We start from the raw sequence: 17,726 nt of genomic DNA, 5'->3' as shown, positions 1-17,726 counted from the left end.
AAGCTTCCACAGCAAATTCCAATCCTTTGAGTTAAAAAAAAACTCCTTATTTTCCTCTTAGTTGACATTTCCCTGGTTCTAAACTCCTCGTCAAAAGGAACCATCTTAACTGCCTGTTCCATTAAATATTTTTCAGATTTCAATTAGATCATCTTTTGTATTTCTAAACTCAAGGAAGTACAGGCCAGATTTTGCTCAGTCTCTCCCCATAGGACAGCGCACCATCCCAGGAGTGAGTTTGATGAGCCTTTGTTGTACTTCCTTCATGGCAGTGTTATCTTTTCTGAGGTAAGGAGACCAAAGTCTCTCACAGTATTCTGGGCGGTCTGACCCAAGCTTCTGTATAATTCAGCAAGACCTCACCACTCCTGTACTCAAAACCTCTTGCAATATAGTCTTATGCTCCATTAGTCTTTCTAATAGCTTACTGTGCCAGCGTATTCACCTTCAGTGACTTATTGACCTAGATCCCTTTCTGTATCCACACTGTCTGAACTCTTACCATTTAAGACATAGTGAGCACATCTGTTCCTCCCACCTCCATATTATTGATGACCAACTGGGGACCAAGCTTTTGCAGCTTGTAGTACAGTGGTAATGTCCTCATTTCTGAGCCAGGAGGCCCAGCTTCAAGCCCCACCTGCTGTAAAGGAGGGTAGCAACAAGATGTAATTTATTGTATGTTAACAACTGAGTCCAGCTTGCACGATACGACAGACCATTGCTTCCCAATCTATTTCCCTCCACTGTGATCCCAATCCTAGACTTGTCGACTGTTGCAATCCCTGGAAGAGTTGATTAGAAAATATCTACCCCACTAGTCTCAGTCTGTCAGTGTGGATCTGATCCATTTATTCTCTAAGGCCCTGAAAGGGTTAACATTGAGGAGTGCCTAAAGCACCACCCACTATGATGATGCCTTATGGGCTTGGTGGGAGAATGTCTTTGGAGCTGGAAACCTTATGAGCAGCTGTCTGGGCCTACCTAATGGGAGGTCTTTGTAACAGGGGCTATCTCAGGGATTTTCTACCTACGCACCCAAATAGATATAAAATATATAATATTATATCCTATATGTATATAACATATACACACATATATACATATGCACACACTCCCTCCACCCCATCAGTTCTTACTGAGGGATTGCAGCAATTGTCAAGGCTTGGATTGGGGCCACAGGGAAGGGAAACACTTTGGAAAACAGTGGTCTATAAGATTGTGCAACCTGCACTGAATCACTAATGTGCAATAAATTACATCTTGTTTATGACCAGAGCCCCTTTCTTTCGATGAGCAGGTGGCAATTCTGGGCCTCGAGCATACCCTGTAGATTCCTACACTAAAACAGGATGGTGGCAGCAAAGCTATGTCCAAGTGGTGTGTTGTAGAGAATGCCCAGCATAGAAATAGGCCCCTGGACCAATGTGCCATTGAGTGGCTTCCTCTTGCACAGACTGCTGCCACACATGACCCTCTGAGGTCAGTGAGCAGCCAAAACTCTGGCGGAATGTTGCATTAGACCATTATGGTCTGTGCAATTGTTAATGTTGCACAGTCTCCCTCTTTTATCTCATCCCATCAGCATATCTCTTTTAGCTTGTGTGCTAATCTAGCTTCCCCATACATTTTCAGCGATGGTGATATTCCTTTAATATGGGGGAGGGGAATTTCCTGTGTCTAAAGCTGGTCATACAGGTAAATGGCAGGGTCTGTCTCATCTGACCCCCACCCACCGCCTCCCTCCCCATCCTCCCATGAGTATTCTCCGAAAGATGTGAGAGGTAGGACAGCACGGTGGTTTGGGAATTTTTCCAACCCATGTGACTTCCAGAAGGCTGGGTGTAACATCTGCACTTTGTTTTTACTGTCTCAACAAGACAATGGCACAGCTCGTGACTGAGATAGAGAGTGACGGATGAAAATGCAGCATGGTTAATGATTACCGCAGTGGAAGATTCTGGTTGTTACACGAGGAACAGGGCGGGAATGTTGTAAATCCAGGATTGTGTTCACTTGGAGCTTGTTACCCCTGAGCTGCGAAGGAGATGGTCCTCCAATTGGCATCCCGCTTGGCAGCATTTCCCTGTCTCTCATCATCTCCAGACAGATTTTAATGCAAGTCTGTTTATCTTCATTGCTCACAGTCTTTAAAGGCCCAGTGATAAATAAGACAGTGTGGGTATAACAGCAGGAAACATGCAGCAGTGTTCCTCTCAGGGCTTGAGACAGGGTGGGTCAGTCATGGCCCTGTAAGTGGGGTCCAAGGTCTTGGGGTAGGGGAGTGCGGTCTGTTGAACTCAGGAAAGGGATAGGAGCCTGGGCCAGGATCATCACTGAGGCCCGTGATACCTTGCCCGATTACTAACTGGAGTTCATTACTGTGACCTGATGCGAACTACATCCAACAGGTGGGGCTCCTTGCGCTATTCAAATGCTATGTTTCAGAGTGTTGAATGTTTTTGGACAGCACAAAAAAAAGTCACAGCAAACTTACAACATTCCCTTTGACTTGGTTAAATAAGCGAAAGAAGAAATAAAAGAAATGGACAGCATAGTATTTAAATGGTATCTGTTGTCAATTGTATCCATTGCTGATTAACAGGAAAAACTCATCTGGTTTACTCATGTCCTTTAGGGAAAGAAACTGCCATCCTTACCTGGTCTGGCCTACAGGTGACTCCAGACCAACAGCAATGTGGTTGACTCTTAACTGTCTAAGTGGAATTAGGCATGGCCATTAAATGCTGACCTAACCAGCAATGCCCTCATCCCATGAATGAATAAAATATTTTACATTTGTAAAATACATTGGTACTCCCTTAGACTTATTGAGGGCTTTCTGAATTCTTCCTCCCACATAGTCGTACAGCACAGAAACAGACCCTTTGGTCCAACTCGTCCATGCTGTCCAGGTTTCCTAAACTGAACTAATCTCATTTTCCTGCATTTGGCCCATATTCCTCAAAACCTTTCCTATTCATGTAGCTGTCCAGATTCCTTTTCTAAGTTGTAAATGTACCCACCTCTACCACTTCCTTGGCAACTCATTCCATACACTCACCACCCTCTGTGAGATAAAGTTGCCCCTCAGGTCCCTTTTAAATCTTTTCCCTTCCACCTTAAACCTATGCCCTCTAGTTTTGGACTCCCCTACCCTGGGACAAAGACCTTGGCTGTTTGCCCTATCTATGCCCTTCATGATTTTATAACCCTCTATATAAGGTCACCCCTCAGCCTCCGATTCTCCAGAGAAAAGGCCTCAGCCTCTCCCTCTAATTCCAACCATCGGGTCCCGGCAACATCCTTGAAAATCTTTTTTGCACTCTTTGCAGTTTAACAACATCCTTCCTATAGCAGTGTGACCAAAATGGGCGGCACGGTGGCACAGTGGTTAGTACTGCTGCCTCACAGCGACAGAGACCCGGGTTCAATTCCCACCTCAGGCGATTGACTGTGTGGAGTTTGCACATTCTGTCTGCGTGGGTTTCCTCTGGGTGCTCCGGTTTCCTCCCACACTCCAAAAATGTGCTGATTAGGTGAATTGGCCACGCTAAATTGCCTGTAGTGTTAGGTGAAAGGGTAAATGTAGGGGAATGGGTCTGGGTGGGTTGCGCTTCGGCGGGTCGGTATGGACTTGTTGGGCCGAAAGGCCTGTTTCCACACTGTAAGTAATCTAATCTAATCTAAAATTGTATGCGGTATAGTAAAAGTGGCCTCACTAATGTCTTGTTCAGCTGCAACATGATGTCCCCACTCCTATACGTTTCAAATTGAACAGCAGCTCAGCCCTGTAGAAATGCATGGCTCCATTGAAACTAGACATTCGCACCAGGTACTGCTGGCTGAGAGTGGCCATTCTGGGTATACAGGCACCCTGAAATGTGCCTGGATACATTCTGTCGGTCAATCAGTATCTGTGGTGAGAGAGAGATATAGTTTAAGGTTAGGCTTCCACCAGAGCTGGAAGATCCTAGGGACCTGAGCAAACGAATATTGTTGGATGGAGAGCAGAGCCGTTTGGAAGTTGACAGTCTTGGAACAGAAGTGAGAATGAATAAGACACTCAGTAGCAAAATACTGTGGACGTCGAAAATCTGAAATTAGGGAGAAGCAAATGCTTTAAATTGCTTCACATTCTATTCCACCCATTCATGTCCCTGAGTGGAGTAAACATCCAGGGCCAACTTCAGGGGTTCTTGTTGAGTTTGCTGGCTTTGGTAAAAACTGACCTCGCTGAGATGGGGGGAAGGGGTGTTTAGTCCTCACATCTGACATAACAGGTTAAGCAGCAGTGCCGGTAATAGTGGGATCAGTGTGGAAAGAAATTAATTCCTATTCATTTAATCTTGAAGGAGAGAGACTTGAAACTACTACCAGACATAGAAACACTTGCTGAAGAGATCAGCAAACTCATCAGTTTGTCTTCCTTATACTTCCGGTCAATGTGAAGAAATGGTGGTGTCATGATAATGCCATTGAACCAGTAACTTAGAGGCACAGGAGGTTCAGGGGACACTGGTTCATATGTCACCATAGGATGTGGGAAATGTGATGAATAAATCAGGAATTGAAATCCAGTCTCCGTGATAGTGACCATGCAACTATCGTTGGTTGTGGTGAAAGCCATCTGCTTTGGTAATGTCCTTTAGGGAAGGAAATCTGCCAGCATTACCCATGGCCTACATGTGACTCTTAACTTCCCTCGACTGGATTGGCAAGCAACTCTGTTTAAGGCCAATTTGGGCTGTGCAACATTCCATGAGAAGATAAAAAGGGCTGTTTTACTCCCACCCTCTCTTTGTTTAAGTTCTCCTGTAGTTTTATTGTACTTTGTTCATTATTTCCTTTCCTTGTACCTGCGTCTTCAGCACTTAGCCATGTCCTCTCTCCGGAGAATTAATCTGTCAGGTTCTCACATAGAACAGGATATTAATTGATTGAAAGAGCATTCTAATAGCACAATGGTATAGACTGAGGTTATTGTCATCTAAGGAGCAGGCGATTACAGACTCATAATATTAGTGACTCAAGTACAGCCTGAGGTCTTTTCAAAACAACATCCTTCAAGACCCATTTGACTTCACCTGTTGTACATATCTTTGTGGAAGTGAGAAATTGCAATGAGAAAGTACCTGCCTTGTCCTCAGGGTATCACAAAGCATATGTAGCCAATTAACTACTTCTGAAATGCAGCCAGTTTTGCTGTGAATTGCAGCAGATGAAGACAACTTGCTCATAGCCAATTACAACAAATGCCTTTGAAATAAAAGATATCCGTGTTAAAAGCATGTAAAGCTTGCAGTAAAGATGTTAAACTTGAAAGGGATCAGAAAACATTTACAAAGATTTTGCCAGGTTTGGATGGTTTGAGCTATAAGGAGAGGCTGAATAGGTGGGGCCTATTTTCTCTGATGCATTGGAGGCTGAGGGTTGACCTTATGTAGCTTTAAAAAATCATGAGGGACATGAATAGGGTAAATAGCCAAAGTCTTTCTTCCAGGGTAGGAGAGCCCAAAACTAGAGGGCATAGGTTTAAGGTGAGAGGGGAAAGATTTAAAAGGGACCTGAGGGACAATTGTTTCATGCAGAGTGCAGTGAGAGTATGGACTAAGCTGCCAGAGAAAGTGATGGAGGCTGGTACAATTACAACATTTAAAAAACAGCTTGGTGAGTATGTTAATAGGAAGGGTTTAGAGGGATATGGTCCAAATGCTGGCAAATGGGACTAGATAAATTTAGGATATCTGGTCGGCATGGGCGAGTTGGACAGAAGGGTCTGTTTCCATGCTGTACATCTCTATGACTCTCTAACTCTATATAGTGCAGCCATTCAAAGTCTCAATGCATTTTATGCTGTAGAATGCCTTAGTGAGACTCACCGATGGTATTTTGTATATTTTTGGGTCCCCTTATCTCAGGAAGGATATACTTGTCATAGAGGGCATGCAAGATATTCAGCAGATTAATCCCTGAAATTGTTTTAATGAAGAGAGATTGAGGGAACTGGGTGCGTATTTTCCATAGTTTTGAGGAATATGATGTGATTGCATTGAGATTTTAAAAGTTCTTACACAGTATGACAGGGTGGACGTGGATGGGATATTTCCTTCATTGGTGACATCCTCCATAATGCACTGGGAGTGTTAGCCTTAGTTTATGTACTCAGACCTTGGGGCAGCACTTGAATCTGAGATTCAGAGTTCAGGAGTGTGACCAACTGAACCGTAGCTGAAAATTTTGATATTGGTCAACAGATGAACTTTGGACCAGAACTACCTACCATGGATATTGCCATGGTGCAGTGATTTACCATACCAGTGGGCAGCACGGTGGCACAGTGGTTAGCACTGCTGCCTCACAGCGCCAGAGACCCAGGTTCAATTCCTGCCTCTGGCGACTGACTGTGTGGAGTTTGCACATTCTCTCCGTGTCTGCGTGGGTTTCCTCCAAGTGCTCTGGTTTCCTCCCACAGTCCAAAAATGTGCAGGTTAGGTGAATTTGCCATGCTAAATTGCCCATAGTGTTCGGTGAAGGGGTAAATGAAGGGGAATGGGTCTGGGTGGGTTGCGCTTTGGCGGGTCGGTGTGGACTTGTTGGGCCGAAGGGCCTGTTTCCACACTGTAAAGTAATCTAATCTAATGTGTAAGATAGGACATCCCACAGTGCAATGTTCCCCCAGTACTGTTCTGAGCTGGCTGAATGATGTGCTTGGGACTGTAGAACGGAACTTGAACTCCCAACCTCTGTCTCCAAAGGAACTGGGAGCTGGAGAGCAGCCTGCAGATAGTCATAACACTATTTTCTGATTGCCTTTGCACAATACAATTTTTCTCGAGTTGATTTTTATATATATATATATATATATATATATGTGTGTGTGTGTGTGTGTGTGTGTGTGTGTGTGTGTGTGTGTGCATGGTCTTAGTGTTGAATAATAGAATCCGTACAGTATGGAAGCAGGCCATTCAGCCCATCAAGTCTACCCCATCTGTGATGAGCATCCCACCCAGACCCAACACCCCTTCCCCCCCCCCCCCCCCCACCCCACCCTTTCCCGATAACCCCACCTTTCCCATAGCTAACCCACCTAATCAGCACATTCCTGGATAGTACAGGCAATTTACCATGGCCAATCCACCTAACGTGCCCATCTTTGGACAGTGAGAGGAAGCAAGAGCAAGCAGAGGAAACCCACGCAGACATGAGGAGAATGTGCAAACAGCCTGAGGCTAGAATCGATCCTGGGTCCCTGGTGCTGTGAGGCAGCAGTGCTAACCATTGGGCCGCTGTGCCACCCATTAGGGGAGGATCTGGATGGGGGGGGGGGCGGGGCGGGGGTCCAAGCTTGTTAGTGTTTCTATTATATGATAGAGCCAACAGCATGTGTTCAATCCCTATACCAGCTGTGGTAGTTCATGAAGGCATGCTTCCTCATCTTCCTCTCCAAGTGTGGAGTTGTTTCCCTCAAGCTATACATAATCAGATGTTTCTCTTTAATGGCTCTTGATGGACGTGGCTCTGTACCGTTTATTACTGAGTAATGATCAGATGCAAGATTTAATCTATTTGTACAGACTAATTAAGTGCAGTACAATAAACTCTCAAGTATGTCATTAAATAATGGATTATCGTTTCTTACCAGGGAAAATAATATGAAATGGATATTGTTGACTGTAGGTTTATGAGGTTTAAGAATATAATGGAATATGTACTAACAAGTCTGAAGCATACTATTATGCATGGTGGAATGTAGGTTAATGAGGAATATGTAAAAGTAATGGGAATGGGGAAAGCTGTTAGGCGATTAATAATAGTGTATTTGTGGGCTATATCCTGCAAGCACAAATGGGCGGAAAGTATGTCCCTTGTAGCTACAGTGTTTCCAAATCCAATTAACAAATGCATTCCTTTAAATCTTTCTGTGGGGGAAGAGATAAAACTTTGAATTGGAATGCATTCAGAGAGTTCTCAACCTTGTGTTTGGTGTTCAGCTGTGGAGGAGGGAGGCAAATGGGAGAGACGATATGAGGCCAGACACAGAAAGCTTGACAATTTGAGGTTGATGACTGCTATGAATAGCTCTTCCTGTATTAAAGTTTTCTTTTCTCTTTATTTGTTCACAGTGGGTACTGGCATTTGAGATTTTTATACCATTGGTTCTCTTTTTCATCTTGCTGGGACTTCGTCAGAAGAAACCGACCATTCCTGTCAAAGAAGGTACAGTATTTAGAGCATCTGATAATCTGAATGCTGATGGAATTGCAGCAGAAATGTCTTGTTGGATAATGATGTCCAGAATCCTCTCATTTATATAGAAATCAATTTGGGTGGAATTGAGACATCAGAATTTAGGACTATCAAACAGGGCTGTGCGCTTCAAGTAGAGCAGGAAGTTCAGATGTTAATGGGTGGTTCATTTTCTTAAGGAAGTGGAGAATCCCAAAGTTAGACTTCACATATTATCCTTGAATGATAAGAACATGGTTACCCGAGATGGTGGGATAACTGAAGCTGCCATGTGCCAGTTTATGCAGTGACACTAGGCACCGTCAGCAATTACACGATAGACATACCGTCGTTTTGCTCATTGTTTAATCAGGTGCCCTGAGGTGTCCTTTTACCTCTCTGAATTTCCTCCATTCCTTTGTTGAAAGTGGTACCTCATTAGGTTATGGTTTTATCGGCACACCTGTGACACATCACATGTTCTCATGTGAGAGCTTGTTGTGTAGATAGTGAAGCTCCTAACCATGGTGAAAGTAGGTGGATTTTGATGTTGTCCTCAGCTGAAGTCCTAGATAGCTGATATTTGTGGTACCTCTTGGCTTTACCTGCCCCCTTTCACATTTGGCCGTCTGCCACCTGTCTGAAGTCATTATGACCTTTCCCTGTACTTCTTGAAGTCTACGTTCAGGGTGTGAACTGAAATTCAGGGACTAGTTCTCATCTGGTTTAAAGTAGAGTTCCATGTCCTCATGGTTATGTACAATATTAATAAGACGAGGGATTATTGAATCAAGCTGTTCTAGGCCTGTTGTTCTCTAAAAGATGTAGACAGGCTTTCTGCAGTCTTTTTTTCTCCAGACAATGGCAGATATCATTGTCTGATAAGGTTTGGTAATATTTTGTATTCTCAAGGCTGGCTTATCCACAAAGGACCCTGGGAAATTAGTGGGCAGAGAAAGACCAGTAGCCCCCCCGCCCCACCAAACCTGCTCCACAACCATAATGTCTGGAGTTTTAAGACTTGACATTTCCGATCCTGTGCAATGTTCTGGAAGATCAAAATTTACGGCCAATCAATGGGAAGAAAAAACTCTGGAAAAATTCTCTCTGATCTGCTCAGGTGATAAGAACCAACCCAGAAACTCACACAGGCAGTACACACTTTAACTGTTAAACCATTTAGCTTCAATATGGTACAATCTCCACCTCAGTCAAAAACAGATATCGCTGTGTCTAACATAGCCATAGAACATAGAATCCCTACAGTGTGGAAACAGGCCATTTGACCAACAACTCCACACCGACCTCCAAAGATATCCCACCCAGATCCGTTCACCTACTGTCCTATTATTCTAATTTCCCCTGACTAATGCACCTAACCTATACATTCCTGAACACTGTGTGCAATTTAGCATGGCCAACTCACCTAACTTGCACACCTTTGGATTGTGGGAGGAAACTGGTGTACCCGTAGGAAACCCACACAGACACGGGGAGAATGTGCAAACTCCACACAGACAGTCACCTGAGGTTGGAATTGAACTGGGGTCGCAGGCACTGTGAGACAGCTGTGCTAACCACTGAGCCACTGTGCTGTCATTATTCAAGCATTGCTCTATTTTGATAATTGAATGAGGTGGCTCTGCCTTTTCTCCTCTTTTTGTCTTCTCTTTCTTTCCATACTAATGACAGAAATGCAGTGATGTAGCAGTGACAGCATGTGAGTGACTTTAATTGTCTGACAGGCTTCGGGCTGGAGCTGAAAGAGCCATTCGAGTGCTGATCCTTTTTGAGTTGGACAGCTCCAGTCAGAAGCTATTAGTCGGTTCACTGCTTCAGTAATGATCTGCCCCAGACAGTTTGGAAGCGCTTAATACTGTAGGAAAATAACACACTAATCAGAAGGAACCAATTAGGGAATTAATAGCATACCCATTAGCAGTAAGCAGTGGCTTTACCCACATGTGGAAGTCAGATTGGAGAGGAGAGAATGGGACATACAGAGGTGGCGGAGTGGGATGAAGTACAGTGTGAAGGAAGAGATAGATCATAGAATTATAGAATCTCTGCAGTGTGGGAGCAGACCATTCGGCCCATTGAGTCCACACCAACCCTCCGAAGAGCACCCCAACCCAAACCCACCCTCGTATCCTGCAACCCTCAATTTTCCATGGCTAATCGAGATGGTAAAGTGGCTCAGTGGTTAGCACTGCTGTCTCACAGTGCCAGGGACGTGGATTCGATTCCAGCTTTGGGTGTCTGTTAGTGTGAATTTGGGTGGCATGGTGGCTCAGTGGTTAGCACTGCTGCCTCACAGCACCAGGGTCCCAGGTTCGATTCCAGCCTGGGGCGACTGTCTGTGTGGAGTTTGCACATTTTCCCCGTGTCTGCGTGGGTTTCCTCGAGGTGCTCTGGTTTACTCCCACAATCCAAAATCACAAACACGTGCAGGTCAGGTGAATTAGCCATGTTACATTGCCCGTAGTATTAGGTGCATTAGTTGGAGGGGAAATGGGTCTGGGTGGGTTACTCTTTGGAGGGTTGGTATGGATTGGTTGGGCTGAAGGGCCTGTTTTCACACTGTAGGGAATCTAATCCACGTAACCTACACATCCCTGGACACTTTGTACAATTTAGCTTGGCCAGTCTACCTAACCTGCACATCTTTGGATTGTGGGAGAAAACTGGAGCATCCAGAGGAAACCCATACATGGGGAGAATGTGCAAATTTCACACAGTCACCTGAAGGTGGAATCAAACCTGGGTCCTTGGTGTGGCGAGGCAACAGTGCTAACCACTGAGCCATCAGTGCCAATTTTTTTAGTTGAAAAGCTGACAGTTTCCTCAGCACACCTGACCAATGTTGCAGAGGTAGGATTCTTTTGGTAACCCTGCCTTATTCCAATACACAACCATTTTAAGGTTTTAATTTCCCTGGTTTTGGAGTGGGTTTGTTGGAAATTTTGAAGATGTAGTCTGGATGCCAAGTATCTGATTTTATTTTTCTGCCAAATGAAAGTCCAGTATTTACATTCCCTTCCATGTCATTCTATTGAAGCATTTTGGCTACCGAGCACACTCCTGTATATTAGACAGCAAACTGCAATGGAAAATGAAGAATTATGCTGAACAACTTCTTGTGCAGTTGTGACTTGCCAAAAACAAAACTGAAATATGTAGGAAATTGAGCCAGGTGCAGTGAGGAGTTTGTTGGTAAGATTCAGCTGAGAGGGTGAGGAATTTCCTTGCTACTTAATATTAGAAGTTGAATCACCATTCTGAATCTCACTGCTCCTGAATCAAAAACTCTTACTTGAATCATTGCTAGCCAACAAAATAATTGTGAATAGTCCATTGTGTCTCAGCCAATGTGACTTACAATCCACCTGCCATCCTTCCAAAACTGGGCAGGAATGGGTATTCAGGAGAAGTCATAGAGGAGATTGTCTATATCAATCTTGTCTTCATACTTCAAGTGAGAAGTGTAATCGGTCTCGAAGGTCCGGTTTCATTTCTGTTGAGAAATATATTTAATTAGTCCTGGGTCATTGACCAAATCCCAATCAGTGAGATTACATAATGACTGGATGGGTACATGAATAGGGATATCGGGACAAATGTTGGCAAATGGGATGAGGTCAGATAGGTCTGGATGAGTTGGTCCGAAGGCTCTATTTCTGTGCATTATGAGTCTTTGACTGAGAGGAAGTGGTGGATGCAGTTGCAACATTTAAAAAACGTTTAGGTAAATACATGAATAAGAAAGGTTTGGAGAGATGTGGGCCAAACACAGGCAAGTGAGACTAATTTAGTTTGGGAACATGGTCAGCGTGGACCAGCAGACCGTAGCATCTGTTTCTGTGCTGTATGGCTCAGTGACTCTATGACTGATGAAAGAAATGGTAAAACAGCATGTAGTTGAGGTATTTTGCTGAGGTTATGTGGAGATAGTGTGTTGGGTCAGGACAGAGGGATTATTCCTTGCAATCAGCTGCAGGGGCTTGCTGTCAGTATAGAAGGTGCCTACTACAGAAAACATTCTGTTTCTAATGTAAGTCTTATTCAGTCTGATCAACAGAAACATTCTAGGTTTAAAAGAAATGAAATGAATCCATTAATGTGCTCAATTAAGTTTTGGTGCTGTGTTAAATTACAGTGGTGAGTAAATATCAGTCAGTAACAGTCAGCTTATTGGAAACATTGATGGACAGTGTGAAGGATTTCCCTGAACTAATCTCATCTGGGAAAGCAGTGAGGGTCCCTGACAACCTGCTGCTTAACCCACCTCTGTAGCTGCCAATATAGAAACTTACTGACCCCTCCCAAATCCCACACCTTCAACAGCCCCCAGATAAAAGAATTATCAGCTGTGATGCTTCTCCTGATTGCTGCGTGCTTTCATAAGGATATCAACTGTTTAGGTGACCATTATCCGCCATGAGGCTTTTTAAAGTTAAACAATGTGTTAGCAGCTACTCTTTAGGCCCACACATGAATAGATATTTGACAAATGTAGTGATGGCTCACTGAAGTCAGTGAAAGCAATTCTGAGCACAGGTCAAGTGAAGAGGAAGAAAAATGGGAAATATATTGAAATAGTTGCCCTTTGCCCATTCTGTGACTCACTAGAGCTGAAACCTTGTTATGTCCCGAGTAGACTTTATTGCCATAGATGCTTTCAGCTCACTTCCTCTTGTCTCTATCTTTATTGTTCCTCACATCATAATGGTCCTACATGGATGAATTTTGTTTGAAGTAATGAGTTAAATCCAGTGTATGGTCCTACCCATACATTAATGTGTTCTGACCCTTGCAGCCCTCAATAGATTAATTGGTGCAGATAAAGTGTTATTCTTGCAAAGGTATATGTAATTTACAGGAGGCAGACAGGCCATTTGACCCAACTGAACGATGCTAACAATTACACTTCACTTAAATTCTCCTCCAACCCTACATATGTACTCCAGTAAATGCAACTATGCCACTTTCCTTGACTAAAAATCACACAACACCAGGTTATAGTCCAACAGGTTTAATTGGAAGCACACTAGCTTTCGGAGCGATGCTCCTTCATCAGGTGATTGTGGAGGGCTCGATCGTAACACAGAATTTATAGCACAAATTTGCAGTGTGATGTAACTGAAATTATACATTGAAGAATTGATTGTCTGTTAAGCCTTTCATCTGTTAGAATACAGTGATAGTTTCACTTCTTTCATGTGTAAATCACAAAACCCTTTTTTTTAAAGTTGCATTCTCGGGTTAGCTGTTAACAATGGTGATAGCTAGACAATATGTTGAAGGTGTTAGCCCCCTGTGTTCTCTGTCTATGACCTGATGTTTAGATTGATTCCAATCTAAAAAGTGAAATAGAGTTTTACATAAATTCATGCAGTTTTTGAGCTCAGAGTTCGACATGAATCTATGTGGTTTTTGAGCAAAGTGCAATGTAACTCTGAAAGTACCAAAAAAATTCACACACAATATATATGTGTGCATGTGGGTCTTTGTCTGTCTGTGTGTGTGTGTGTGTGTGTGTGTGTGTGTGTCTGTCTGGGGTTGGGGGTTGTGAGTGTGAGAAAGTGTGTGTGTGTGTGTGTGTGTACATAGTGAGTGCAGAGTGTCTTAAGTCTGTGAGGGGGTGCATGTGTGGGAGTCTGTGTGTCTATAAGGGTGTGTGTGGATGTCTGTGTGTGCGTCTGTGTGTATCTGTGTCCGTGTGCATGTGAGTGTGTGTGTGTGTGTAGGAATATCTGTGTGTGTGTGTGTGTGTGTGTGTGTGTGTGTGTGTAGTGCAATGGTGATCACCTGTAATGTGTCATGTCACATTACAGGTGATCACCATTGCACTACACAGACAGACAGAGACACACACACACACACACACACACACACACACACACACTCTCTCACATGCACACGGACACAGATACACACAGACGCGCACACAGACACCCACAAACACCCTTATAGACACACAGACTCCCACACATGCACCCCCTCACAAACATAAGACACTCTGTGTGTGCGCGCGCGGACACACACACTCACACTCACACTCACTTTCTCACACTCACAACCCCCATCCCAGACAGACACACACACGCAGACAGACAAAGACCCACATGCACACATATATTTTGTGTGTGGTGAATTTTTTTGGTACTTTCAGAGTTACATTGCACTTTGCTCAAAAACCACATAGATTCATGTCGAACTCTGAGCTCAAAAACTGCATGAATTTATGTAAAACTCTGATTCCAATCTAAAAAGTGAAATAACAATCTAAACACCAGGTCATAGACAGAGAACACAGGGGGCTAACACCTTCAACATATTGTCTAGCTATCACCATTGTTAACAGCTAACCCGAGAATGCAACTTTTTAAAAAAAGGGTTTTGTGATTTACACATGAAAGAAGTGAAACTATCACTGTATTCTAACAGATGAAAGGCTTAACAGACAATCAATTCTTCAAGTATAATTTCAGTTACATAGCACTGCAAAATTTTGCTATAAATTCTGTGTTACGATCGAGCCCTCCACAATCACCTGATGAAGGAGCATCGCTCCGAAAGCTAGTGTGCTTCCAATTAAACCTGTTGGACTATAACCTGGTGTTGTGTGATTTTTAACTTTGTACACCCCAGTCCAACACCAGCATCTCCAAATCATGACTTTCCTTGACAGTTTTTTAAGGTATCAAATTACACAGTCAAATCACTGAGTAATTAAGCTGCTCCTGAAATTTCTTACATGGGTTACCGGTGATTATCATAACTTTATGGCCCCAAGTTTTTTTTTGCAATACATAAATAAGATTGAGTTTTGGCTATCAAACCGCATTAATCCAGAAAACCCGAGCCACCATTTAACTCTCTTTTAGATAACTCCAAGTTGCAAGTTAGTTTTCACTAAAAGTGGTGCCTGGACCTATCACTTCCTTTTCAAGTGAACCAAATTATTGTTATGATTTGGAGATGCCGGTGTTGGACTGGGGTGTACAAAGTTAAAAATCACACTACACCAGATTATAGTCCAATTCCCGCCTCAGGCAACTGACTGTGTGGAGTTTGCACATTCTCCCCGTGTCTGCGTGGGTTTCCTCCGGGTGCTCCGGTTTCCTCCCACAGTCCAAAGATGTGCAGGTCAGGTGAATTGGCCATGCTAAATTGCCCGTAGCGTTAGGTAAGGGGTAAATGTAAATGTAGGGGTATGGGTATGGGTGGGTTACGCTTCGGCGGGTCATTGTGGACTTGTTGGGCCGAAGGGCCTGTTTCCACACTGTAATGTAAAAAAAAACAGGTTTAATTGGAAGTACACTAGCTTTCGGAGCACCGCTCCTTCATCAGGTGGTTAAATATGGGTTTTGCTGTTGTCTATGTTCCTTTCTTCCAGTGACACCTAGGTGGCAGTGTTGTGTCCATATCTAGCTCAATGATTTCTGTTGAACAGTGAGTCTCCTCTCTCACTGCCTTTACTGTTAGACAATTTAAGGTAACATGAGCAAGGCAGATTGATCCAGTAAATGAATTGAGTGGCAGTGACATTATCTTTTTGTCTGTACAACTTAAATTTAAACTCCAGTCCTGATTGGTAGCATTAAAATTGATCGTTAGTCTCAGCCCAATTTATCTTTAGAGATGAAGGCTGATTGGAGGAAGCTTTATGCTATACCTGATTATTCTAAGTCAAAGATTGTTAAGTGTTTTGGGCTCAGATCTTCCCATCTCTGGATAGTCAAAGACTACAGGGACTGTGTGGTATTTACCTGGGAAGTTGAATTGTCCGATTACCAAGTATATGAAATGTGGAGCCCTCTAAATAAGTCCCCAGTTCTGAGTTAAAGTGGGAGACTTCAGAAAACTCTATATTACTGACCTTAATAGTTAGTTAATGTTTACATATGTATGGCATGTCCAACTGTACAGACCATCAAAGTATTTTATGAATAAAGTATATTTTTGAAATAAAAAAAAAGTTAGTTGGGAAAGAGTAGAGGGATTAATACCTACTAGAGCACCCTTCCACTGAACAGCTGAATTGTAATCTGATATGGATTGGAACTAGTGAATCTGACCCAAATCGCAAGATTTGGGCCTGTGTTCAAAATGGGAAAGCATTATATTTCCAGAGGAATTGTAATAGTCTCTGTTTTTATGGGAGGTGAAGTCATATTTCGTGCTGCCTTACAAAAAGATGTTAAAAACCTAAGGTTAAACTGCCTGTTGACAATTATATACTCCTTTGGTCAGACTTTTATTTTTAGTTCATGTATCATAAACTAGAGCAACTCTGATTACATACTCCCCACTTTTATCTGCCCAATTAACCATTCATGAATAAATCCATCACCCCTCTCCCAGTTTAGTTCGTTCTTGGGTATTCCTTCTGACCTTGCCTGATCACTGGCACAACTATTTGTTATTTGGACATGTCACAGATGGAAGCTACTGCTGGTAGCAGTGGTGAAGATGACTGAGGAAATGGTTGTGACTGGTTTGGTTTAGTTACATTCAGTCACCTGATGTGAGTTCAATTGGAAGAGAACTGGGATAAATATATCTTTTTTTAAAAGGATATATTTTATTGAGCCAATTGAGGTGAATGGTGTTGAGGTGTAGATTGACTGTGATCTAATTGAATGGTGGATCACGCTGTTCTGTTCCTGTGCTTCTAAAGTGATTTACAAACCTTAATTTTTGATGTAAAGTCAAAGTTGGGCTTGATCCTGCTGCCTCTCAGATGCTCCAGAGTACAGCGTATTGATTGCAAGGCCTGAAACAGTTCATAATTGCTATTGTCAGTCAGGCTAGACATGAGCAGTAGAAACACAGCACTGGAGAAACTCAGCAGGTTGAGTAGCGTCAGTGTAGAGAGAAATAGAGTTAAACATCTCAAGGCCCATTTGACTCTTCTTAGGAACTGAAGTTATCCAAATTGTTTTTTTTCAATGTAAGCCACAGGTTTAGACTGCTGCCCTTTCAAGGAACAAAATTGAGAGGAATGAAGCCAAAACAATTAAAGAAGGGATTAGATAAGAGGTAATATCCTCCGTTGTTGTCTGATGTCGGTCAGCAGTGCTTCCTTCTCCCACACATTCTTGCTAGGTTTTTGCTCACAATATAGGCCATTATGCAACTGAGTCTCAAATAGGACAGGGTTCAACACTCCAATGATTTCTCATTGGCCTGGGTTATGCTTGGTTGCTCAAAATGTTTTTTTTTATGAAAACCTAGCTGATGGACACTACAGAGCAAAGTTTATTATGTAATTTAACTCACTCATTTCTATCCTTGAGTGCCAATTTTAATTACAGCTACCAAATGCTGAAAGGTAGGTTGTAAATTATCTTTTGAATAAGGAATAAACGATTCAGCAAAAATCATCCAATGTTTTACAAATATTGTCCATGTGGGAATTATTAAAGATATGTTATAATGAAGAAGTGTTTTTTTTTTCCTAAGGGGGATTTTAACTGATTTCTTACATGTTA

At 42.9% G+C, this 17,726-nt stretch overlaps 1 protein-coding gene across 4 annotated transcripts in view; it reads left to right on the top strand.

The window, feature by feature from the left end:
• Positions 1 to 17,726, top strand: part of abca2 (ATP binding cassette subfamily A member 2) — a 559,549-nt gene that overhangs the window by 162,811 nt on the left and 379,012 nt on the right. For all 4 annotated transcript variants that reach the window (XM_087998533.1, XM_087998535.1, XM_087998534.1 and 1 more), the window contains exon 2: positions 8,127 to 8,220. In XM_087998533.1, the coding sequence (XP_087854659.1) occupies positions 8,127 to 8,220 (94 nt within the window). The remainder of the gene's footprint in view (positions 1 to 8,126; positions 8,221 to 17,726) is intronic.

Source organism: Chiloscyllium plagiosum, unplaced genomic scaffold (genome assembly GCF_037043375.1).
Source record: "Chiloscyllium plagiosum isolate Xiang-an unplaced genomic scaffold, Cpla_swu_hap1 HiC_scaffold_21, whole genome shotgun sequence".
In the NCBI taxonomy this organism is placed as follows: Eukaryota; Metazoa; Chordata; class Chondrichthyes; order Orectolobiformes; family Hemiscylliidae; genus Chiloscyllium; species Chiloscyllium plagiosum.
Note: the sequence above shows the minus strand (reverse complement) of the source record. Positions and strands in the feature narration are given on the sequence as shown.